At 37.9% G+C, this 25,443-nt stretch overlaps 1 protein-coding gene across 1 annotated transcript in view; it reads right to left on the reverse strand.

Moving 5' to 3' along the window:
- Positions 1–25,443, reverse strand: part of LOC124804869 (T-complex protein 1 subunit beta) — a 46,365-nt gene that overhangs the window by 14,768 nt on the left and 6,154 nt on the right. Inside the window, exons 4-5 of the mRNA XM_047265234.1 lie at positions 12,215–12,417; positions 7,007–7,235 (exon numbers count right to left, since the gene is read on the reverse strand). Coding sequence (XP_047121190.1) covers positions 7,007–7,235; positions 12,215–12,417 — 432 coding nt within the window. The remainder of the gene's footprint in view (positions 1–7,006; positions 7,236–12,214; positions 12,418–25,443) is intronic.

Here is a 25,443-nt window from a genome sequence, read left to right on the forward strand (position 1 = left end):
AGTATCCTCCACCTTAAAAAATATTTGTCAGCACTGTGTCCCTGGCTACTACAAGGAATAATATCCAATTCTGCAAATAGATCAACTCTTTCACACCTACCCCACTTCTGCCATACAGATCTAGCACAGTACTTTCAAATGTACTGTCTCATCATTCACATTAAATAGCTCAGGGGCACAGGAAACTTAAAATCTGGGTGACAGGATGTGGGTTTGGAACATGCTCTTTCCAAACATCAAACCAGTGTCTCAACTTTGTGACAGGCTAAGAGGATGATGTCATGGTGTAAAGTGTAACCATCAGCACACGATCATCATAAGTCATCTTGTGCATTGCTGAGCAGAGTGACCCCATGTATCAAGTGTCTTCATCCCGGAAGGTTACCAGCTTCTCGTAGAGCCTGCTGAAGGAGTAGATCAGTGATTTTGATCTGATCTATCCACCTGCTCACTGTTCTTCCCTTCCATAATTATTTTCCTAAATTTTCTCTGTCTCTTCTCACAATATGGTCAAACTGGAGAATTATCTGGCTGACATGAGAAGAAAGGTGCCTGGAAATACTGAGTTAATAATGGACACATCTTTTGGTCCATTCTAAGCACAGTATCCTGGCCAGCACCAAAGCTCAATTTCATCAATACACTGCTCGCCTCTCATCTTAAGAGTTCATATTTCGTAACCATAAAAGATGGAAAACACGAATGTTTCAACAACACCTTTGTGGTGTTTGTTATTCCTTTGTTCAGCCACATTTTGCTAATCTGTTTCTTAACCATTCACCTTAGCATGATCCATAGTCTTCTCATCTTCACAGCTTGCCATGTTGCTGATGTCTGACCCAAGATACGAGGGCTATTCAGAAAGCAGGGGACGTTTCTGTCTGACGCCGCTAGACCTGCACCAATTGCGTACATTTTGGTATGTGCATACTCGGCAGCTCAGTCGGCATCCATCCATGACAGTGGGATCGTCTCTGCGCGTCTGGTTTTTTCAATATTCAAATTTGAAATATGCGCTGCAATCGAAAATCCCACCAGTTGTAAGGTGCGGTCTATGACACAGTTTTTGTGGCGGTCTGTGATACGGTTTTTGTGGCAAAAAACCTAAAACCCATAGAAATTTATTGTGAAATGTGCGAAGTGCATGGACACAACATAAAGAGTGAATGTTCTGTCTGCAAATGTTGCATTCGGCTTAAAAATTATCGAAAAATTTTCATGATGAAAAGGAGAGCGGACGCCCGAGCGCTGTGACTGACGATCTTGTCGTTAAAGTTGATGAAACTATTTGTGAAAACCGTTGCTTCACAATAACGGAGCTTTTGCTTCCTTTTCCACAAGTTTCACGGACTTTGTTGTTTGAAATTGTCACTCAATAGCTGGGCTACCACAAATTTTGTGCACGATGGGTGCCAAAAATGCTTACAGAGCACCATAAAGAACAGCAAATTGGGGCAACGTTGACATTTCTGGAGGCCTACCACAAACATGATGATTCATTAGTGGATCGAATCATTACCAGTGACAAGACTTGGGTGAAACACGTCAATTGTGAGACAAAATTAAAGTCCATGGAGTGGGGGCACAGAAGATCCCCCCAAAAAACAAGAAAATGTTTGCAAACCTTGTCAGCAAAGAAGTTGATGGTGACAGTGTTTTGGGATAGACAAGGTGTGCTTCTTATTGATTTTCTTGAACGTGGAACAACCATAAATTCTGTCCAGTACTGTCAAACTTTGCACAGCCTTAGAAGAGCAGTTCAAAACAAAATGCCGAGGAAAGCTGATGTAGAAAATTTCGTTTTGGTGCAACAATGCCCGACCTTGGATGACAAACCGCACTAAAGAACTCCTTAATTCATTCAAATGGAAATTTTCCTTCATCCGCCCTACAGCCCCGATCTTGCACCAAGCGACTTCCACTTGTTTCTCAAGATGAAGAACTGGCTTGCAATGCAGCACTTTGATGACGATGCGGAACTCCAGGTGGGCGTGACTCACTGGCTGACGTCTCAGGCAGCAGAATTTTACGACAAAGGTATTTCAAATCTTGTCCACCGCTATGATAAGTGCCTCAATGTGTTTGGTGACTATATAGAAAAGTAGTATGTCAGTCCTTCTTTCAGAACTATATAATAAAATGTATTTCTTGTACTTACATTTTTTAAATGCCAAAACGTGCCCTACTTCCTGAATAGCCCTCATATATGAAAGAACGCATGACTTCCAGTTCCTTTAACAGACCAGTGAGTTGAACCTGTGCTCTTCTATCAACTATCGTGAGTTTGGACTTGTTGAGACTGATGTCTAATCCACGTGATACACTTACATCCTTTACTTTTGTTAATAGTTCAGTAAGTTTGTCTTCACGGCTAGCAACAAGCACAGTGTCATGAGCAATCTGCTAGGTCATTAATAGTTTATCACCTATTAGGATGCCTTTAATCCAACCATCAAGAGCACTCCTAATGACATGTTCCACATAGATTTTGTACAGTTGGGGGACAGAAGAACGCTGCCTGCCACTTTTTGATACACTGAAGCAACCAGACTTGCCAGCACTTCGTCTTCACAGGTGGAAGGCAATTATTGTACAGACTTCTGATCACAGCAGTCAAGTGTGGTGGGACACTGAACTCTGTCAGCCCTGCCACAACTTTTCCCAGACAAAATAGTCAAACACTTTCCTGTAGTCAACGAAGTAGATGAAAACAGGAACTCTTGTGATTTATCAGTTATTTGTTATGTTGGGAATCTGTTCACAAGTTCCTTTTCCTCAACAACAAAATGGTTCAAATGGCTCTGAGCACTATGCGACTTAACTTCTGAGGTCATCAGTCGCCGAGCTTAGAACTAATTAAACCTAACTAACCTAAGGACATCACACACATCCATGCCCGAGGCAGGATTCGAACCTGCGACCATATCGGTCGCTCGGTTCCAGACTGTAGCGCCTAGAACCGCATGGCCACTCCGGCCGGCCCTCAAAACACCTTCTTGTCCTGTTCTTACGTGAGACTGAAAATACAGTTTCAAACACTAGTTCAAAATTTTGCTTGCATGGGATATGAGGTAAACAGTTCAGTAGCTAAAGTGGTTCCTGATTGACACTTTCTCAATTAGGGGGTTGAAGACGGACTCCCACCGATCTTCTGGCCACTCCTCAGATTCCCTTATTCTACACAACGAATGCAATACATCAACACATTCCTTACCCATTTCTTTCATCATCTCCCCAGATAAACTGTCTAGACAGGGGATTTATATTTCTTTAGATCTCAAACTGCACTCTCTCTTTCACTGCATGAGACTCTAGGTTCCGATGTAGAGTGCTCAGATGTGTGATTGCTTGTACTGGTGCTAGTTCCAGAATACAATGTTTCACAGGAATGTTTCCACCTCACAACGTACAACCAACAATAAATGAAAAGCACCAGTTTGCTTTTGTTCCACAATGTTACTTTATTATGTTAACCGGTTTTTGGCTTGCAAGGCCATCTTCAGACATTTACTCAGTACTGTCAGCAAAGAAGTAACAATGTTACAAAGTAGAAACACTACAACTAAAAACACAGTAATACCTGCTTGCTCACAACATCCCATAGCTCACAAACATACAGCTTTCCACTCAATGGTGCACTGTCTCATATCTATCCCCGTGTCCAGAGATGATTTTGAAGCACAGTTAGGTGCAATAAAATGTATTGCCACAACCAATGGCTACAGTCCACAGTTATTACTGACCACATCTTGCACAGGAAACAAAAACGGAAAATTATACCCCTCCTCTATGCCCCACTTGCTTCCCCATCCTGTGTCTGCAAGAAATGGTGCACACTACCATATCTAGGTGTGGTATCACAGATTGTAGCCAAAGCACTGAAAGCCTGCAAGTATACGGGCTTTCCTACTATGTTAAGAGCACGACAGCCCAGTGTATTTTTAATAGCAAAGATAAGATCCAGTTACTAGCCAATAGTGGGGTACACAAATCCACCTATCCTGATTGTGACAAATTTTACATTGGCCAGTCAGGCAGAGACATAGCAACTAGGCTGGCTGAGCATGAACGCAGCTGGAGGTCGCAGAGTTCTGACTCCGCATTTGCTGAGCACGTACTTAGTGAGGGTCACAACTACCAGCCAGTGTCCCAAGTACTTCAATTATCAAGCCAAGGCCATAAACTCAACTTGCTGGAAGCCCTGGAAATTAACAAATGCCTAGCCCACAGTCCAGATCTAATCCTAAATGACCAGACACAGCTCAACACTTCCCCTCTCCTAAACTTCAGATAATCATCTCTGGTGTTCTTTACTTCCCACGCTGTCTGTTCCTACATATTCCCATTTTCCTGTATTCATTAAGTTCTTTTGTTCTATTGAAGTTGTCTATGTATTCCATACGTACTGTAGTTTTAACACGAGGGCTATCCACAAAGTACATTACGTTTTGGAATTAAAAATAAAGTATTGGAAGCTGTGCATCATCATCAAAACGCTGCATAGCCAACCACTTCTTCATTGCTGGGAATAAGTGGAAGTCGCTCGGTGCCAGGTCGGGACTGTACGGCGGATGAGGAAACAACCCCACTTAAAAGATTCGAGAACTTCGCAAGCGGCATTTGCCGTGTGGGCCCAGGCGTTGTCGTGAATCAGCAAGATCTTTGAGCCCAACTTTCCCCTGCACTTGTTTTGTATTGCTCTTCTGAGGTTGTGCAGAGTTTGGCAATACCTTTGAGAGTTTATTGTAGTGCCTCTTTCCAGGAAATCCACAAAAATCACACCTTTTCTGTCCCAAAAGAGGTAACCACGTGGTTGAAGGCGCAGGTGGCCGAATTTTATGACGAAGGAATTTCCAAGCTCGTCCATCGCTACGATAAGTGCCTTAATTTAAATGGCAACTATGTAGAAAAGTAGTATTTAAGTGTGGCTTTCATCTGTATATAATAAAAAAAAATTCCAATACTTTATTTATTTTTAACTCCAAAACATAATGTACTTTGTGGATAGCCCTCGTAGTTAGGGCTTTCTTTTAACTGGTACTTGTATTACTGTCCATGTTTAACACCTCTTGTAGTTGTCTCATCAGATATAGTTTGTATTTTACTTGGTTCATTTATTTAATGCAAATTGTACATAGCCAGAGTTTTGAATATAATGTTAATGTTGAAATGCAGTACCACCACACTCTCAAAGATTGCATTTACTGTATGTTTCCTCAGACTCCTCCACTTCCCAGCATTTATTTATTTCTGTTTACCTTATTGATATTGCTTAAGTTCCTTATGTATTCTGTAGCTATATTGATTATTGTTTCTTCTTTTAATTGGTTTATGTATCACTCTCCATGCTTTATACCTCCTGATGAAGCCTTGTCAAGTACTAATTTCATTTTATTAGTTTTATTTATTAATATAAACTGTTATGCAGGCATGCTGTTCCTATTTTGTGTTAAAGTTTTTTCCTGTTACTCCATTTTTATTTATTTATTGTTCAATTTCCTACTTTTTCATTGCATTACCACCACACTGTCAAAGATGTTACTTACTGTATGTTTCTGCTTCAGTCTAGACATGTTACTTCTCTTCCAATGTTATTTGCAAACATTGTAACTTCTATGGTTACAATACTCAGTAACTGTCTGAAAATGGCCTTGTAAGGCAAAAACCGGTTTAACACAATAAAAGTAATACTGTGGAACAAAAGCAAACTGGTGCTTTTAATTTACTATAATGTTGTTCCACCAAGAACCGATGCAAGATTCTGTTAACATAATACAACCAACAATGTTTTCACTTGCATTTTTCTCCCAAGAACTTTGGTTCTTGAATATCCTGGTGACATATGACTGACCTCTGTTCAAAAATTAGTGGAGTACTCCGACAGCATGTTACTGGTCTTAACTTGTCCTCTGGCACATTGTCTTCATATGAATCAACGTGGTTCTTGAATAAAAAGGAAAATTCACTTGAGAAAACTACAGAATTACAAGACAATTGCTGGGCCAGAAGTTACATTCGAGAAGTGAAATTGCAGCACTGCCAATAGAAACATTAAAATACATGTCACAGCTTTCGGAGCTAGTATTTCCTTCTGTAGGGAAGAAATAGTGGGGCATCTTTCTAAGGTCTGTGAGGAACCGCATCAGGAACGGATCTTGAGCCTGAAACCTTTGCCACTCACGAGCAAATTCTCTACCAACTGAGCTATCCAGCACGACTCATTGCCCTCATAGCTCTACTTCCACCATCATCACTCTCTTGCCTTCCCAAATTCATTAAGTTCCGCATATGTTGCGGGACTAGCACTCTTTGAAGGAAGGATACTGCAGAGAAATGGCTTGGCCACAGCCTCGGGAACTGTTTCCAGAATGAAAAGTTATGGGTTCGAGTCAGTGTCTGGGAAACAGTTTTAATCTACCATTTCCTCACATTTTTTGCTGTAACCATTTTGATTTACATTCCTTACATTTCTATGTTAGTTATACTGCTGCAATTACTTCTCTTCTTTAAAATTTCTGTACTTATCTCTTTCATCAATCAAGTGAAGTTTGATATTCCCATGAAGAAACAGAATATCTGGTCAATACTTACTTTCAGAAGACAAAATTCCAGTAGAGCTGACAGACATTTACAACTTATTTGTTTGAATAGTGTAGCTAGTCTGAGTGACTTGTTAATATTTTTTTAAATGAAACTTAAAAGTCTCACTAGCTCTAAAAGGTGCACTGAGATTTTGGTCACTACCTAGACTGGGTAAAGTGGAACTTACATCAATACAAAACATGGTGAAAGACATGAAATAATTATAAATAATATTGCTGTGGATTAAAGAAGTGTTACTCATGAGCTCATTTCTTGAGGATGAACTTTCACATCAGATCACTGAGCACAAACTTGCCAAAATCAGAATTAATATTTATGAAATCCACTAGAGAACTTCTCTAATTTAGGAATTATCAGTATAATGAAACATTGTCTCTAAAAATGAAAGCAATGCAAATGTTACCTGTTGATGAACACATTGCAATTGTGTTTCAAGATCTTGGCTACTTTGTCCTTCATTTTTTCTTTCTCGGCAAGTTCCATCTCTGCAACTTTGGCCATAGAATCTACTCGTACCCGTGATCCAAAGACCTTGATTTTGTCTGTGTCCATTGGCGTATTTGCAATAAGTATTCGAGCATTTTCAACACGTTTTGGTTGGTGAAGACCCACTTTCTTGTCCAGCAGAAAACCTGTAACATGTATATTATTATAGGCTTTGCCGGCATACAATTATTTGAACAATGGAAAATATTAACAATAAAAGGAAGCTTCGATGGTCTGAGCTACTGGAGATGGCAATTATGTGTGCGTGTCTCCCTTTATAATGAAATCGTCAGCCGAAAGCGAAATGTGTAACAGTCTTTTCATTGTGCCTGTGCAACTCAGTATGTCATCTTTACGGTGAGTAGCAATCTATTCTTTTCTGTATGATTATTTCAAAATGTTTTTAGATATTTAGCCAGATTACTAATGACTAGGGACAGGAAACTTTCGCATTAACTACAACATGAGGACAAAAAAACATTTTTAGCAACATATCACAAAATTAGCTCTTTTTAACAAGCTATCGTGAAATTTGGCATTTTTCCAGTTTCTGTATAAAAATTTCAAAAATATTGGTGCAGCAGTATATTGCTAATGGTAACTAATAAGTTATTTAACACTAAAACTGGATCTTAAGCCTCAAATTCACAAACTATAAAAATGACCATTTCTCACAAAAACATCTGATGTCTTACAATTCATTTAAAGTGTCTGATGGAAGACCAAAGAAATCAAGTATACATCTTTGAGATTACTTGGAGGACAAAAAACTCCGTTCCTATCACAGTGTAAACTCAATTTAAAACATATATAGTAACCACCGAAAATGTTGTTTAATAGCAACTGGTTTGTGTGGACATCACCACGGAAAGTAGTTTGATGACTTTCTGTGCCAAAAACGAATTATTTACTACTATATTTACTAACTCAAAATTCATCTCACTCCAAGATCTCTGGCCGTGCATAATAGCTGCTCTGTTTCACATTTTTGTCCAAATAGCGCACAGTAGTGTCTATTATGTTTTCTTGTATTTTCTTTCTGTTTACTTTGATCTCGTTCACAGAAATAGTTTCCATAATTGTAAAAAAAAGCCGAAGCATGTAGTTACTACCAATGAAAGAACACAGAAGTTTGAAGCTGATGTTCTGTATGCTCCCAATAAATATACAGTATTCTGTAAATACTGCAACATCAAGATATTTTGGGGCAGAAAAGATAATGTACTGAAACATGTGCATAATGAGAAGTACAAATGAAATAGATCCAGGATTTCCAATGTGAAAACAAAGTGCAAGCTTCGATCAGGGACAGCTTTCAAGTCCCAAGAAAAATGAAAACTACTGCAAACACCTGGCTTGAAGGACTGTGCAAACGTTTTCGAAACTGAACATTTCGCTTCACAAACTGGAAAAATAAAGATTTTCGCCAGTGGATGAATGAATTCATCCAAGGTAATCTGTGTTTACTGATAGTACATAGCGTGATAAACTAGTTTCCAGCTTCATCAGGTTACCTTCCATTAGGAATGTGGGTGCACTCAGCGACTGTGATATGATTTATAAATTATAGAGCGCAGCAATCAGTTGTCCTCCTTTTGCAGGTTTTATTTGGCAAATCCAGATTTCAGCTAGTGCCTAGTCATTATCAACACACTATTTTCTAGTCTCAAAGCATGTCAGTTCCCTGTTGTTCGGGCACCAGTCAGTATTCAAAGAACTGTGACTGACTCTCGAACAAGGAAATCTATTGGTTTAATACAGGGTACGGCAGTCAAACCTGCATTTTTAAATGAATGTAAAATACGCACGGATGCAGATATCAAAATTTTATTCACACACTCTTATTCTACATTGAAAAGCATTTAAGAAACATCAAAACATTTTTTTCTTTGTTTGGAAATAACATCAGCAAGATGACATCCTTCTCGATCACGGCATACTCTCAGGCAATTTACGAAGCAATCCATCACATGACAGAGCATACCCTGAGGAATTCTCTAGATTTCCAGCCCAATTCTTGCTTTGAGATCACCAACATTATGAGGTCTACCTACATACACTTAAGGTAACCCCATAAGGGGGGGGAGGGGGGAAACAGAAAGCTGTAAGGTCGGGGGAGGAGGCAAGCAATCACTCCATTCTTGGAAATCACCCAGTTAGGAAAAACTTCATTGAGAACATTAATACTCACATGGGTTGTGTGACATGTTGCTCCATCTTGTTGAAATAATATTTCATCATTCACTGCATATTGACTGACGAAGCTGAGGTATGAAGAATGTCCTCAACATTGTTGAATAGTGCTCAGCATTCATGGTAACAGACTGCCCTCTTTCGTCCTCAAAAAAATAAGGGCCTATTATTCCCGATAAGGACATTGCACACCAAACTGTTACCTTGACTGAGGGGAGGAGTTTCTCATAGAGCTTGAGAGAGTTCTGATCACTCCAATATCTAAAGTTCTGTTTGTTCACATATCCATTAAGGTGAAACTGTGCCTCGTCACTCATCTAAAGGTTGTGAACAAGCTCCTCGTTTTCTTAAATCATTTGCAAAAGACTTGTACAGAAATGCTGTTGGACCACGAAGTCATTATTATTCAAAGTGTTAACCACTTGGATTTTGTATGGGTGGTGATGTACCATATTTACTCGAATCTAAGCTGCACTTTTTTTCCAGTTTTTGTAATCCAAAAAACCGCCTGCGGCTTAGAATCGAGTGCAAAGCAAGAGGAAGTTCTGAAAAATGTTGGTGGGTGCCGCCACAACTAACTTCTGCCGTCGAATATATGTAGCGCTACACAGGCATGGTTTGTAGGCACAAAGATAAATACTGGCGCCTAGACCTCTGCGTCAGTAAATAAATTTAAAAAAAGTGGAAGACGAGCTTTTTTTCCTCCGCCCCGAGTTTCGACCACTGTACTTTGATATATTATCCAACAAAGTAAATACAAATTCCATATTGTTCATCTTCGAATGTAGCAGCATTTCAATGTACTACAAAAATCCGACTGGCAAGACTGTTTGGGATGTTTGTCAATATGGCCAACTCTACGTTCTGAATTTTTTCTTACCTGTGAGAAGAGATGGTCGCTAATAGGAAATTTTATGAATTGTGAATCACATGCAGTATTCTCTTCACCATAAGAATAATATGAACATAAACATTTTGACATGTATTGTTTCGAGTTTGCTGCTATCTCATTTAAATCCTGTCTGCTTAATAAACTACGAAACTAGTGAGACAACAGCAAATGCGGAAGAATATAGATATCATGTCATGTTTATATTCGTATTATTCTTACGCCTAATAGTGATACAGTCAGAAATGAAGCACGGAAATTGACTAGATTTTTAAATCTAAGATGACTAATTTCTGTGCAGAATGTAATGTACTAAAGAGGCGCCTGCAAAGATTTTCAAACGGAGAAAAATTTTCGCTAAACTCTCGTTCAGAACATTTTCTATCATACGCAGTCTATTATTTGGTTCTTGTTGATCATTATCAAAGAAAACAGCAGTGTAAGTAACAACAAATAGCAGTCTCTTGTCATTGTTTCGCTAATGAGACGACTCCTCTCTTTTTCATTTTTTTGTAACTGTAAGCGGCGGTGGAGCGCACAAAAGCAAGCCATGCCGCGAGCGGTGACAGGCCGTAAACATGCACTATCAGAATGCGACAAACAATGCATGACACAGTACAGTAATGCATTTTCAGCTTAGAATGATGTAAACACCTATAACAAAGAAAACCGCGCCTATCAGATCAAAGAAAAATAAGCAATCAGTTCAAACCAGACGAAGCACGTGAAAAAGGAAGGGTATCCGTATAAATATGGATGGAGCGCCTGACGCATAGCAATGGCTACCTGGTAAAGCTTAACTGCTAAGCTTACGACTCCAACCAAACTAATGTAGCTGTATCGTCATTCATTCGACCTAAATTGTGTCTCATATTACAATGGACCAACTTTGTTTCGATTTAGAGATGCGGCCTAAAACTTTTCTCTCCCCTTGAATTTCGAGTCTCAAATTTTAGGTGCGGCTTAGATTCGGGAAAATTTTTTTTCCTTGATTTCGAGTCTCATTTTTCAGGTGCGGCTTAGATTCGAGTGCGGCTTAGATTCAAGTAAATACGGTAAGTCTAACCTCAAAATCCTTCGGACAGTCCTATCAGAAATTCCAAGCGCAATAATCTGTCTACGCGCTGATCTCCGGGGCCTTCTTCCCACAGCAGTTCTTGCATGTTCCACATTCTCAGGAGTATGCACTGTCTTCGCTCTGCCACCTCTTTTCCTTGTCGTTTCACCAACATTTTCAGACTTTTCGACCCAAGTTTTTATAGAGTTAACCAAAGGCACTGGCCTATTACGATTAATCTGAAAATGCACCAGGAAACAACGCTGAGTGGCTACATAGCTAACGCTTTGGTAGAACGCTTTCACTGCAAACGACCACTGCTGCTTAATCCACTGCTCCAGGGCAACTGAAATGCTTTGTATTGGGGAACGCAGTGGTCACCTTGGTTACTCGCCCCCCACTACTTCCAATGCTTCCGCGCACTAATAATAAATGCAGGTTTAACTGACATACCCTGTATAAATGTTTTATCTTTCTGTATAGTAATATAAATAAATTTTAATTTTAATCTAATATATACAACAGAGGTATATTTTCATTCTCAACAAAGTACTGGATTACAATTAAATGAGATAAAACAACAATTATAAATATTTGTTGGGAAGATTTCTTTTTTGTCCAAAAATTGAAATAAAATTTATTTTTAATGTCTATCAAATATAATTTAATTGAGAGGTATGTTATCATTTATAATGTAGCGCTGAAATAAGACAAAAACAAAGAAGAAATTTGAAAAACATGCATTCAGAAAATATTACCGAATGGCAAAAAATAACACTGAAATTGGCTACAAAATCAAACAATTTTTTCCTGAGCCTGCTAATGACTAACCAATCAGGACTGCCTGAAGATGACAGGAAGTCATTCTGCCGGAATATCAGCCAGTCTGGCTGACATCACTTGCTTGGCCGAATACCTGAACATTTTTGTAACATATATTAACACCTACACAAGACAAATAGCACAAAAAAGAATTTGTAACATACCTTCATCGAGGAATGAGTCTTCAAGGCAACCACCAGTCTTCTTTATAATCTGAATGGCTGAAAGATTTCCTGATCCTTTCAGTCTCAACACAGCAGTAACTGCAAGCTTTGCAAAATGATCCTTGTGTTGCGACAGAATTTTAGAACTAAGGGTAGTTGATGCAATATTGTAGAGATCTTGATGAAATTTTGCCTCATCACCACTACAATATAAGAAAAGAAAAATCATATTAATGGTTTCCTGGAAAGATAAACTAATAGCATAATGTGTTAGCTTATGTTCTTAGAACAGTTGCACATTTCAATAGAATGAAGTTTGCTTCACAGTTACAATGTCGTACAGATCATATAGATACAGTTGGTGGAATTTGTTATCTGGATAAAGCCCAAGTCTATGGCTCAGTTAGGTGTGATGGGGGTGCCATCACAGTTTGTTCATGACTTAGAGAATTTTAAAAATATATTTTACTAACTGCATCTATCTAGTGGGAGGAGGAAGAGGATGAATGATGTATACTTGTTATGTCATTCAATACATACGCTACTTTTCTAATGTCCTCAGTTCGGTTACTGCCTCAATGCCATGAAAAAAATGGGGAATGTAAAACTGTAACTACTTGCCAACCCCAGTTTTCATGTGCCACATATCATTAGACATTTGATAACAATAATTGTAATTCAGAGAAGTAATGGAAGGAGTAAATGTAACAACTCACCATAGAATTTAGGCATTCAGTTTTTGATTTCATGTAAACAAGACTGAAAATATTGCTAAGCTTCCAGACAATGTCTACCTTTACAGACAAGCACTGTTTAGCAGTGTTCATAGCCACTGTATATCATATGAATGGCTTTCAGGGCTTCAGTTTTTTGCTTTTTCACCATATCAGCAAGCCAATAGGTGTTCTTGTGAAACTTTTACTCCTTCTTATGAAATCAAGCTGTGCTGTTACAATGATGTGAAGTCTTCCGCTCACTGAGGTCAAGTTGCTAAGTTTATGATTTCAGCTTCTCACTTGTGAGAGGTGAGGCTCTCTCTTCCAAGTTTGTACTACTATCAGCAGTATCAACTTTCTGCCTGTTTGTCATTTTGATTGGGACATGGGGTGTTGAATTGGTTGGTTGATCTGGGGGAGGGGACCAAACACGAGCGTTAGTCTTCTTTGTGCTAACCTGGTGTTGGCTGAAGGGCACTATAAGAAAATTTTACATCTGCCCGCAATACATTTCTGCTGTGTAACAATATTTTGGGGTAACAGGGAATTCGCAAAGAATATTACTTTCCAAAGAAAGGATGAGAACACATTGTGGTGGCAATTTGCAAACCTTCAGCCATACACTGCTCGAGTGTCAGAATTTTGATACAGTTGTCACCGTGCATATATACTGTCTTTAGATTTGTGTTTAATGAAACAAAAAAAAATGGGAAGTGCTTGAAGGGCACAGCAGTACTGTTGAGCATACACCACAGAGAGGATGGAAATGAAGCAATCAGAAACATTTCAAAAGCCCGGAAGATCAATGAACATTAGTTGGCTCAAGAATGAGACACTGATAAATAAAAAAAATCCTTAGTAATGAGTATAACACATCGAAAAGTGAACTGTCTGGCATGTATGACACGAGGATGGTTTGAAAAGTTCTCAGAACCAAATAGGAAAAAAGTACTTACATCACTGAAACTTTTTATATTTTTCAATGTAGTCTCCTTGTAGATTAATGCACTTGGTCCAATGATGTTCCAGTACCTTGATCCCATCTCGGAAATGAGTTTCCTAAAGCCTGCAAAATAGTTGTCAACTCTGGCTACCAATTCTTTGTTTGATGCTAATCTTCGTCCACAAAGAAAAATTTTCAATTTTGGGAAGAGATGAAAGTCTGATGGAGCCATATCAGGTGAATAAGGCGGGTGTGGCAACAATTCACACCTTAGTTCATGTAATTCTGCCATGGCGGCGGCACATGTGTGCAGGCACTGGTCAAAAGGCACGGCACCTATCTTGCAGATAATTTTTTCATTTCTATTTCTTCAGTTAAAATGTGATCTACCCTTTCAGATGATATCTGGCAAGCGTGAGCAATTTCACGCACTTTCAATCGGTGATCATCGATGACCATTTTGTGCACTTTTGCAATGATTTCTGGAGTACTGACACATCTTGGCCAATCACTGCGCAGACCATCATCTAAGCTCTCCCGACAAAATTTAAATTCATTTGTCCACATGGCAACAGTTGAATATGAAGGAGCAGAGTTCCCCAGTGTATTCTGGAAATCGGCACGAATGTCCTTCGCTTTCACACCTTTCTTTAGGAAGTACTTAGTAATTGTTCTCTATTTTTTCCATCTTCGCAAATCACTACACGGGAACAACAACAGAGCCACGTCACCACCACAGCCCTCTTCCAAGAGCACTAACATGGCACGTGTTTACAGGCAACAGTCCAATGAATATCAAGTGAACAACTCATTGCACTAGTGCTGACTTCCCGTGGTGATTCTGAGAACTTTTCGAACCACCCTCATAACATTAGTTGTTGCTAAAAACTGTCACTGATGGAATGACAGAAAAAGAATTGCTAGGGCAGGTTAGCTATATGTACGTAAGACAGTTCGATGATGATGTAGTACACAGTAGTCCTATTGGAATGAAGAAAATAGCTGGCAAACGAAAGGAATGAAGATCTGTATCAAATCAATCTTAGGATTCATAATCATAATAATACTAAACCACCAGGAAGGAACTGCATCATTAACCAAATGAACACTCACTGCTACCATTTTCTTTTCAGGAACAATAAATTACATATCTTGGCAAGGACCAAAGAAAACAAATTGATATTAAGGTTAATTAACAAATCATAAACAGTGCTGAATATGACTGTCACACAGCCCTCTCACATTTCAAGCACTCACATTCTCTCAATTTATAGACACATAATCTGTATCACTTCAGGCAGGGGGGAGGGTACCTTAATAGTCTCAGATGTTATTCAATTTAGCACATGTTAAAATTCAGGAGTAAGTAATAAACACATATTTTTTTGTTTTCTCCGAAAAAAATTCCTGCGCTGAGATACACGCCTCCAAAGATGACACTGCGAACATTTTGAAGATGCGATTATCAGAAAAGATTTTTAAGATGCTGTTATCTCTGTAACAGTTCCAGATACTTTATTAGAATTGTTTTATTTGAAAGATAATTGCTTTGTGGTTACAATGGTATCTTTGGACACATCTGTCAAAGCTCTTTTACTGTCACCTTTTGAATCTTTTTCATAATTCGCAGAATTTTTTTTTTCAAAAATGCCAATCCAGAAAAGTTAGATTTTTTTCCTGTTGATTAGTACCATGTAGTACTATATTCTCTGTAAAGGAGAGCTTCCCACTTTTAAGTTGGACAGGTTTTATTTTAAAAAATCTTTTTTTAACTTCCAAGGGTAATGTATGTCTTCACTGAAGTTGTTTCTTACTAATTTCTTTGTTACAATGTTTATTTCTATTGTCTTTGTTCCATTTATTACTTATCACTTTGTTGCAGTTATTTCTTTTTACTTTCATTGTTGTAGATATTTCTTACAGTTTGTTGTAGTTTCTTGTCAGTATCTTTGCCATGGTTGTTCATTGCAGGTGTCTGTATTGTAGTTGTTCAGTGATAATTTGTTTACTGAAGAGGCTTCTAAGAAATCTGAGACAATCCAATTAGTTATGTGTTTTTTGTGAGGAATTTGCCAGTTGACACAGTTGCAGTATGTTTTGTGAAAAGGACTGTTTGAAATGTCTTCTGACTGGGGCCACAGGAGAGTGATGTGTGCTGACTGCATATCCATAGAAGGATAAACAGACTATGTTGAGGCTGGGAATAAGTGTTCTCGTTTGAAGACTCTGTTTCAAAGTGAAGATGTTTCCAGTGACGACTTTTTGTGTTCCAAATGTTTTGCCAGAACAACAACAATGATAGTATCTGTACAAGGTGAAGTCTCCCATGGTGCATATGATGCAAATTTTGCATCAATAGAGGAAGAATTAAATACCCTGATTCAGTCAACTGCAGAGGTAGGTATTAGTCCTGTTAAGAAATCATGGTCAGTGAAGTCGAGTCATAAGCTCTATGCATCAACAAACTGCAGAGATATTACTAAAGCTGTGGATAAATACACTACAGTAAAACTGACCACACTCTTTAAAGTAGAAATTCCATCTTCAGAAGAAAATGAACCAAAGCACTCTTTTCAGGAATTTTTCACAAATATCAATTCAGCTGTTGAATACTGTGCATCTTGCAGTGAAAAGGTGCAAATTTTAACTATTATTCCAGAGACATTTTCAAAGAAAACAATTTTGAACCATGTTCCATCAGTATCAAAGCACATGGTCAAATCAAGAAATGTGAGATCTGTAAAAGGAGTCTTTGGAAGACCAGATCCCTTTTATGGACATCCTGTAGAAGCAGCTCAAGTTCAAACAGTGCAGTCATTTTATGTGGAAGATAAATGGGACTGTTCTCGTCAGAGTGCCAACAAAAAAGACTATAGCTGTAACAGTTGAGGTCAAAAAGTTGTGAAAGTGAAGAGATACATGACTCGCAGTATTAAAGGAACTTTTGCAATTTATAAGAGCATCTATACAACTTCACATATTGGAAGAACAAAATTATATGCAATACAACCTAATGGGTAGTTCCACACCCACCTAGAGATGTCTGCTTATGTGTGTACTTCGCAAATTTTGAACTTTGTGTGGTAACTTTGAAGAACTTATTGGAGCATGTGACATATGACACCTTGGTTGGGCATGTAAAGTCATTAGTGGTCTGTGACACATAGCGAGAGACCCGCTTGTATCAAGAATGTGGTGACTGTCCTGGAAAGGGAAGACTGTCTTTACAGACACTTGGCCTGGAAGACACAGCAGCTAACTCTGCAGAAATATGTGACATGGGAGGAAAATAAACAAATTAAGGAAACTGTTGCCTTTGACAGTTTCATTGATGAACTTGGTAAATGGTCAGTGAAAGCAATAACACAACAGCATCTGAAGAAATTGCAACAACACATTGCAGAAGTGAAAGGGTGTGTACAGGCTGAAGACTATGTTTAGTGCTTCACTGTGATTTTGCTGAGATTTGTAGTTTATTGTCAGTGTGGAAGGATATTTTTATGTGGTGCGGTGTGAAGAGATTTGCAAGTTTATATAACACTTTGCCAAGGAATGAAAGACAGACAAGTTTTGTTATTTCTTTCCTGGTTTGTAATGGTGATGGTGGTTGCTTGAGTTTACTATGGATTTTTTCATCTAGAGTGTTTATCAAAGAGGCATTATAACCATTATTTTGGGCTATAGATTTAAGTATGTTCATTTCTTTACATGGACCTTCTTCACTGATTGGGGTGCGGAGCATATGGTTTACAGATGACCCGATGAAAGCAGTTTTAAGTTTGTTTGGGTGGCATGAGGTATTGTTAATGGTAACATCACTGGTAGTGGGTTTTCTGCGTATTTGGAAAGTATGCTTGTTAATGTGAGTGAAGATAGTCATGTCAAGGAAGTTATCCCATCAGTGGTCTGGTATTCAACTGTGAATTTAATATTTGGGTGCATTTTATTCATTTCCTCTGCTAGGTTACTTATTTCTTCTTTTGGACCCTTGAAAAGTACTATTGTGTCATCTTCTATAGTACAAAATTTTGTCAGTAAATTGTGGGTGTGTTAAGAAGTCTTGTTCCAGATTATGTATAAATATGTCAGCAAGCAAGCCTGCAAGGCTGCTACCCATTGCTAGACCGTTGTTTTGCATCTGATATTTGCCACTGAATGAAAAGTAATTATGTGAGAGGACTAATTCAAGCAACATCTTGAGTTCATAAATTTCTGTATTGTTTAGCTTTTTGTATTTGATTAGATTCTTTTGTATTATTGCGAGAGTTCCTTTGCAGGGGATATTGGTGCAGAGGTTTATTATGTCAAAGGAGGCAAATGTTGCTGTGTCTGGCACTATTAGATTATGTAGTTGATTAACTCAAAACTGTTTTTCATTGAAAAGCTGTTTTCAAAGGTGTAATTTTTCTTCAGTATATCATGAAGTTTGTATCCTGGACTGTCTACTGTACTGGACATATGGGACAACCAGTTTTGTGAATCTCTGGCTGAGACCTTAACCCAGGAGTCTGTGGATTCATTGTAACACAGTACTGAGCTTCATTACTGGTCAGTAGAAAACTGCGGTTTTTAAGTCGTCTTTTCAGCTTCTCTTGGTACTTTTGGGTGGGGTCTGTTTGTAGTTCAGTGATATTATTAGATTCAAAAAATTCAAGGGTTTTGTTACTGTAGTCTCTTTGGTACACGATAACTGCCCTGTTGCTTTTATCTGCTTTTTATTACTAGGGCTTCATGACTAGTAAGTTTTTTATTGATGTTTGCAAGTATTATGTGCCCACAGTGGGCTGATTTTGAATTTTTATTTTCTATAAGATTTTTCTTTATAATTCGGTTTGCTTTATGTGCTATGGCGTTCTGTGTGTTGTGGCTTAGTTTGGCTGTGGCACAGGCCATTTTTGGTTCTAATGATTAAATTTTTGATATTTTTCTTATTGAGAGCAATGTCATGCTTCCGCCCTTTGTTTAGTAGGCTCAGCTAATTACTGTTAAAAGTTATGTCAGTATTATTCACAACTCTATGATGAAATTTATGTGGTGTACAACAAGATCAGATCTGAAACTTTTTTTCTTTTGCTTTCACTCTACTTCCAGTTGTACTTTATTAACCTGTGCATCAACACTGTCAAGAAATTGTGTAAGGCGACTTGGGTCGATGACATCACATAGTTCAAAGTGCAACTCATACAGCTGCTTAGTCAGGTCGGTTGGTCTGTTTGTAGTGTTTTCCTATTTCCGATTTTAGCCATAAGATTCCACAATTTCTTTTGGCCTTCTGTGCTGACTTGCTGTTATTGATCTTTACATTAATGTGGTTTGGAATGACGTTTTCAGTTAGACATATCTCATTAAACTTGACAGCTTGGGTGAATTTTATCAGTTTAAACTTTTTGTTCCTGTAGGTGTTCGTTTTACCTGGCGAGGTAGTGGTAATTTCAGTATATCCATTGTGGATGATGAACTGTGACTTATTTAAATTTGTGTTTATCTGGTAATAAATATGCAACCAGTCGCTTTTTTATGATTTGTTCAACCATGAACATGTTTTTGAGCCACTGCAGGCTCATCTTCATATGGAGGAGTTACAACACAACAACATAATGCTTGTGTAACATCTCCATCTGAAAGTAAGCCTGCAGTGGCTCGAAAACATGTTCATGGTTGAATAAATCGTAAAAAAGTGACTGGTTGCACATTTATTACCAGACAAACGCCAATTAAAAAAAAAAATCATCTTGAACCCATATTGAATTGTATACCATAGGAAACTCATCGAAAGTGCTGAAAACTGACATCTCCAACCATTTTAGCTAAATTAGGAGAGTTCCTACAGCAATTTGAAATTATGGTGATGTAGGGTTTTTCAGTGATTTTTGAAGACTTTACATCGCAGTATTTTCATAATGAGTCAATGGATTTTAACAAAATTTGTTACTTTTCTAAATCTATCTGTCTGCTACCTTTGCGCCAAGTTTCATCAAAATCTGAGCTGGTGAGTAAAATTACTGTGCTGATTTAACAAAATTGGGTATTTTTCTTAATCTATGTGTTTGCTACCTTTGCACCAAGTTTCATCAAAATTTCAGATGGTGAATAAAATCACAGTGTTGATTTGACATGGAATTACCCTGCAACAATGTATAATCTAGCATGCACTACACATTAACTCACAGTGAATCCTATTGTTTGCAAACTATTTGCATTTCATATGGTGGCCACATATTTTTGAAACATCACAATAATTAAGACCATTAACGAGAAGATAAGTCAGTTCGCGATGAAGCAGACATATGGGACTCCAAGTAAGGAAAGAAGCAAATTTTTTTTCACTGAATAGTTTATTGAGAATTGAGAGAGACAGAGTAACTGGCATGCAGGCAATGCTGTGGCAAAACAAGTCCTATATCATTGTGAGAGATACAGAGGTGAGTGAGTGAGTGTGCTGAGACTTGCCCCAGTTCACAACCACTAGGGCCACGTAAGGTGTGTGTGCTTAGCATACAAAGGATTGCACCCTAATCTAAGAGTGAGATTAAAAATTAAAATAACTTTTCCAAATTTTGTCAATGTATGCTTCACTATATTAATGTCAACACTGTTAAGTCTCAGCAATAAAAAGTTACACGACTGAACTTGACTGGAGCGCAATATTTTGGTCAAAATCGGCGTTTTTACAAAAAATTGAAGTGCTAAATATCAGACACCGAAAGATCAAAATTCATATGTAGCCTCAGTTTGACATAACAACTTTAACTATGTGACTCCATTACACTACCTCTATTAGTTTTTAAATTATTTGCTAAAAATCAAATTTGGAACAAAAACATCCCTATTCATAATAGATTAACTATCGTTTGTATTGTTATAGAAATTTCTAATTTCAGCACTTGATTACATGATGAAATAACACAGCTGTACCAAGTTTCAAGACTTTAGTGTAAATAACAATTATTACAAGGAATCTAAAACAGGCAGCTCAGGGTTCATGTTCTACTGTTCATTCCGTTCCAAAAATTCTAGCCAGCTATGACTTTTTATGAAACTAAAGCCAACTTAACAGCGTTCATATAAAAATTAAGAAGACTATAAATTGTTGCACAACCGAGATATTAATTAATGTGTGTCCAAGAAAGGGGATATTTAGATGTAGGACTATCAACAACGTAGGGAAAGATAGATTGTTATGTATCATAAAGAAGACATGTTAAGTTGCACACAGGCACAATTAAAAGACATTTACACAAAGCTTTTGGCCAGAGCCCTCATCAAAAAAAGGGAAACAGAGAATGCATCCTGGCCCCAGTTGCCGGTCATGTGTGCGTGAGGTATGCTTGCTTATTTTTCTATTTCTCTTTTGCTGGCGAAGGCTATGGCTGAAAGATGTGTGTTTTGATTGTGCCTGTCTGCAACTTACCATGTCTTCTTTATGGCAAGTAGCAATCTATTATTCCCTACATTGTTGTTACTGACTTAATGCACCAACTGATACAGGAGTCATCATCAACGAGTACTAGTGCTCTCACAGTTAGTAAGCTGTAGGTTCAATTTCCCATAAATTCAAACGGTGGAACACATTGTTAATATTTGGCAGGTTCAGGGTAGTGCTGGAATGTGTACAATTTGTTCCGTACATAATTTCTGAGTTGCACCAGATATTCCATTGAGCATTTTAACAGCAGTAGCAACAGAGCTTGGAGAAAGAAATGAGTTGTAAATTGAAACATAATTCACAGGAGACTAGTGTTTACATGGCTGACAATGAACAACTAAAAACACAGCAGTGATCAGCAGCGGTGGTACTTTTTCATGAAATGAAAAGTCCTGTTGCAGCTCGCAGGTGGTTGAGGTGGTTTCCAAAAATAGTTTAACACACAGTGGGCCCCTTGTAAGAGAACCATTCACAGGCTGTATGATCAGTTTGTACAGAAAGATTTACTATAGAAGTGAAGCAGCTTCAGCTATTTGTTCCCAGAGAATACTGAAGCAATGCAAGTTGCTCTAGCGTCCATTTGAAGTGATCCAATGAGGGTTGTTTGACCATTTTTAAATATTTTTATTATTTTATGTATCATTAAGCTACAATTGAGAAGTTCAAAACAGTTTAAAATTACCTTGCACCATTACTGAATGTTGGCTATTTTTATCTCCAAGTGCACAACGGTTTTTCAATTTGGAGAAATCTGCATCAATTTGAAATCTCTGCACTGAGTTAAGCTACAACATTGCAATTGACATGACTGAAGTCTCCTCTACAACATCGTTTATTACCCAAAACACCTTAAATTCAAAAATAACCAGTCAACATTATCTCCAAGTTTGGTGCTGAAAGTGTAGAAAATCCACTTTTTAAACCCAAAAATAACTACCAAGGAGTGATTTATCAGTGTGAATTTTTTTACTCTAATTAGATATCATTAACAACTAGCCTCATACAGAGCAAGAACACTGACAAATGTTTTCTTAATTTTTTTTAATTTTGAAAATCTCTATTTTTTGTGAAGTTTGGGGCTAGTTAACTCTGGTGGGGCTGAATATAAAAAAAATTGATTTTTGCACACTTCATACACCTATATGATAGCAAAGTGCTTTAAAAATTTCATCATTGATATTTGACTGTGAACGGAGGTACGGATTTTTGAAAATAAGGAAATAATTCACATTACACTGCAACTGATCTGATGTTGTTGCCTATTTAATTGGCTTATTGTTTCATTGTAATAAAATTTAGCTGTAACCTACATTTAGTTAACACTATCACCCTATATTTAGGTAGTATTATTTATTTCAATGGTAAAATATTAAACAATAGGAGCTTTTCCTTTAGTTTTATGTTAAAAAAATGCCCATTGATATCCAGGTTTTTTCTCATTACAACATCATTACAAGTTCAAAATGATAAAAATTAAAATAATAAACACGCGGAATTTCTCTATTGTTGAGAAGGCTACAGCTTTGTGCATGAGTTTAGTCCTCAGGACAAGTGTGTACAGGGACTCAGGGGACAGAGTAACAAGTCTGCACATGAACCCAGTAGTCAGTGACAAGTCTGTACAAGAACTGTGTACCCCACTACACTCATTTGGTATGGCATTGTTGTAGTAGGTCTGTTCAGAAATAGTGGATGTACATACTTCATTGAGGGTGTAGAATATTTTATGTGGTTTTGGTGTGAGTGCAATTTTTAATTAACTAAATCGATTTTAAAATTAAACATTAGCTAAATTTGAAAGACCAATTGCAATGCAATAAAATGGATGAACAGTGCTCTAGCAGACAGACAGTAATTGAAGTGTGTCACAAAACATTTTATTGTTTAGATTCAAAAATCTTAAAAAATGTTGATGACTTCAATGAAGACAGGCAAACTTTGTTTAAATTACAAAGTTCTTCTCTATCATCAGTTCATGAGTATCTTGAAAAAATATATACATTCTGAAGTACAATTACATTTTTGCAAAAAGGCTCTGATACACTCAAAGCTGAAATACTAAACACCTTTTTCCAAAGCTGTTTCACAGAGGAAGACCGCACTGCAGTTCCTTCTCTAAATCCTCACAAGAAAGAAAAAATGGCTGACATCAAAATAAGTGCCCAAGGAATAGAAAAGCGACTGAAATCACTCAACAGAGGAAAGTCCACTGGACCTGACGGGATACCAATTCGATTCTACACAGAGTACGCGAAAGAACTTTCCCCCCTTCTAACAGCCGTGTACCGCAAGTCTCTAGAGCAACGGTAGGTTCCAAATGATTGAAAAGAGCACAGGTAGTTCCAGTTTTCAAGAAGGGTTGTCGAGCAGATGCGCAAAACTATAGGCTTATATCTCTGACATCGATCTGTTGTAGAATTTTGGAACATGTTTTTTGCTCGCATATCATGTCATTTCTGGAAACCCAGAATCTGCTCTGTAGGAATCAACATGGATTCTGGAAACAGCAATCGTGTCAGACCCAACTCCCTTTATTTGTTCATGAGACCCAGAAAATATTAGCCACAGGCTCCCAGGTAGATGCCATTTTCCTTGACTTCTGGAAGGCGTTCGATACAGTTCTGCACTGTCGCCTCATAAAGTAAGAGCCTACGGAATATCAGACCAGATGTGTGGCTGGATTGCAGAGTTTTTTAACAAACAGAACACAGCATGTTGTTCTCAATGGAGAGACGTCTACAGACAAAGTAACCTCTGGTGTGCCATAAGGGAGCGTTATGGGACCATTGCTTTTCTCAATATATATAAATGACCCAGTAGATAGTGTTGGAAGTTCCATGTGGCTTTTCGCGGATGATTCTGTAGTATACAGAGAAGTTGCAGTATTAGAAAATTGCAGCGAAATGCAGGAAGATCTGCAGTGGATAGGCACTTGCTGCAGGGAGTGGCAACTGACCCTTAACATAGACAAATGTAATATATTGTGAATACATAGAAAGAAGGATCCTCTATTGTATGATTATATGATAGCAGAACAAACACTGGTAGCAGTTACTTCTGTAAAATACCTGGGAGTATGCATACGGAACGATTTGAAGTGGAGGAGGTGGCTTGCAAAACACTCATTTGACCTGTGCTTGAGTATTGCTCATCAATGTGGGATCCGTGCCAGGTTGGGTTGACAGAGGAGATACAGAAGATCCAAAGAAGAGTGGCGCATTTCGTCACATGATTATTTGGTAAGCGTGATAGCGTTACGGAGATGTTTAACAAACTCAAGTGGCAGACTCTGCAAGAGAGGCGCTCTGCATCACGGTGTAGCTTGCTCGCCAAGTTTCGAGAGGGTGTGTTTCTGGATGAGGTATCGAATATATTGCTTCCCCCTACTTATACCTCCTGAGGAGATCACGAATGTAAAATTAGAGAGATTAGAGCGCGCACGTAGGCTTTCAGACAGTCGTTCTTCCCATGAACCATAAGCGACTGGAACAGGAAAGGAAGGTAATGCAGTGGCACGTAAAGTGCCCTCCACCACACACCGTTGGGTGGCTTGTGGAGTATAAATGTAGATGTAGAAAGCTCATAAAAAGCCAGTTAAAAAACGTTTGAGCAAAATAAAACTTGAACATTTGTCCTTGATAAGTGTGTGTAAAACAGTTTCCAGAGTAAAACTTGATGTGATTCCTGCAAGTTCCTTTGCCGAAATTGTTACTCAAAAATAATTTTCATGATCCAGAATCTGTAACCTTGATAATGACATTTATATTCTTAGTGAGGAAGATATTAGTAAATTTGATTTTGCTTTTTCTAATTTAGAGGTATCTCCCACTTCGAAAATAAGAAAACAGTAGCAGAAAAAAAAGCAGCTACCGTAAGAAAGGTATAACGAATTTCAGATAAAATTAGAAGAGACTTAGAATCATGCTTCAATAATGCAGATACCCAGCATTTCTAAAAAAAGAAGAAAACCTACCTCTAGAATAATCCGGCACTGAATATTTAAGCTTAAATGACAAATTCAAAAAGTAAATGTTCAGTGACACCTAAAGAGAAAATAGTTAAAATTTTAAGTTTGCTCCCTGTCTCATAGTCAAGAGAAAAAAGTAGTTCACAAGTTCAACATTTCTGATCATTCAATTAGACT

The sequence above is a fragment of the Schistocerca piceifrons genome, chromosome 7, assembly GCF_021461385.2.
Source record: "Schistocerca piceifrons isolate TAMUIC-IGC-003096 chromosome 7, iqSchPice1.1, whole genome shotgun sequence".
Classification (NCBI taxonomy): domain Eukaryota; kingdom Metazoa; phylum Arthropoda; class Insecta; order Orthoptera; family Acrididae; genus Schistocerca; species Schistocerca piceifrons.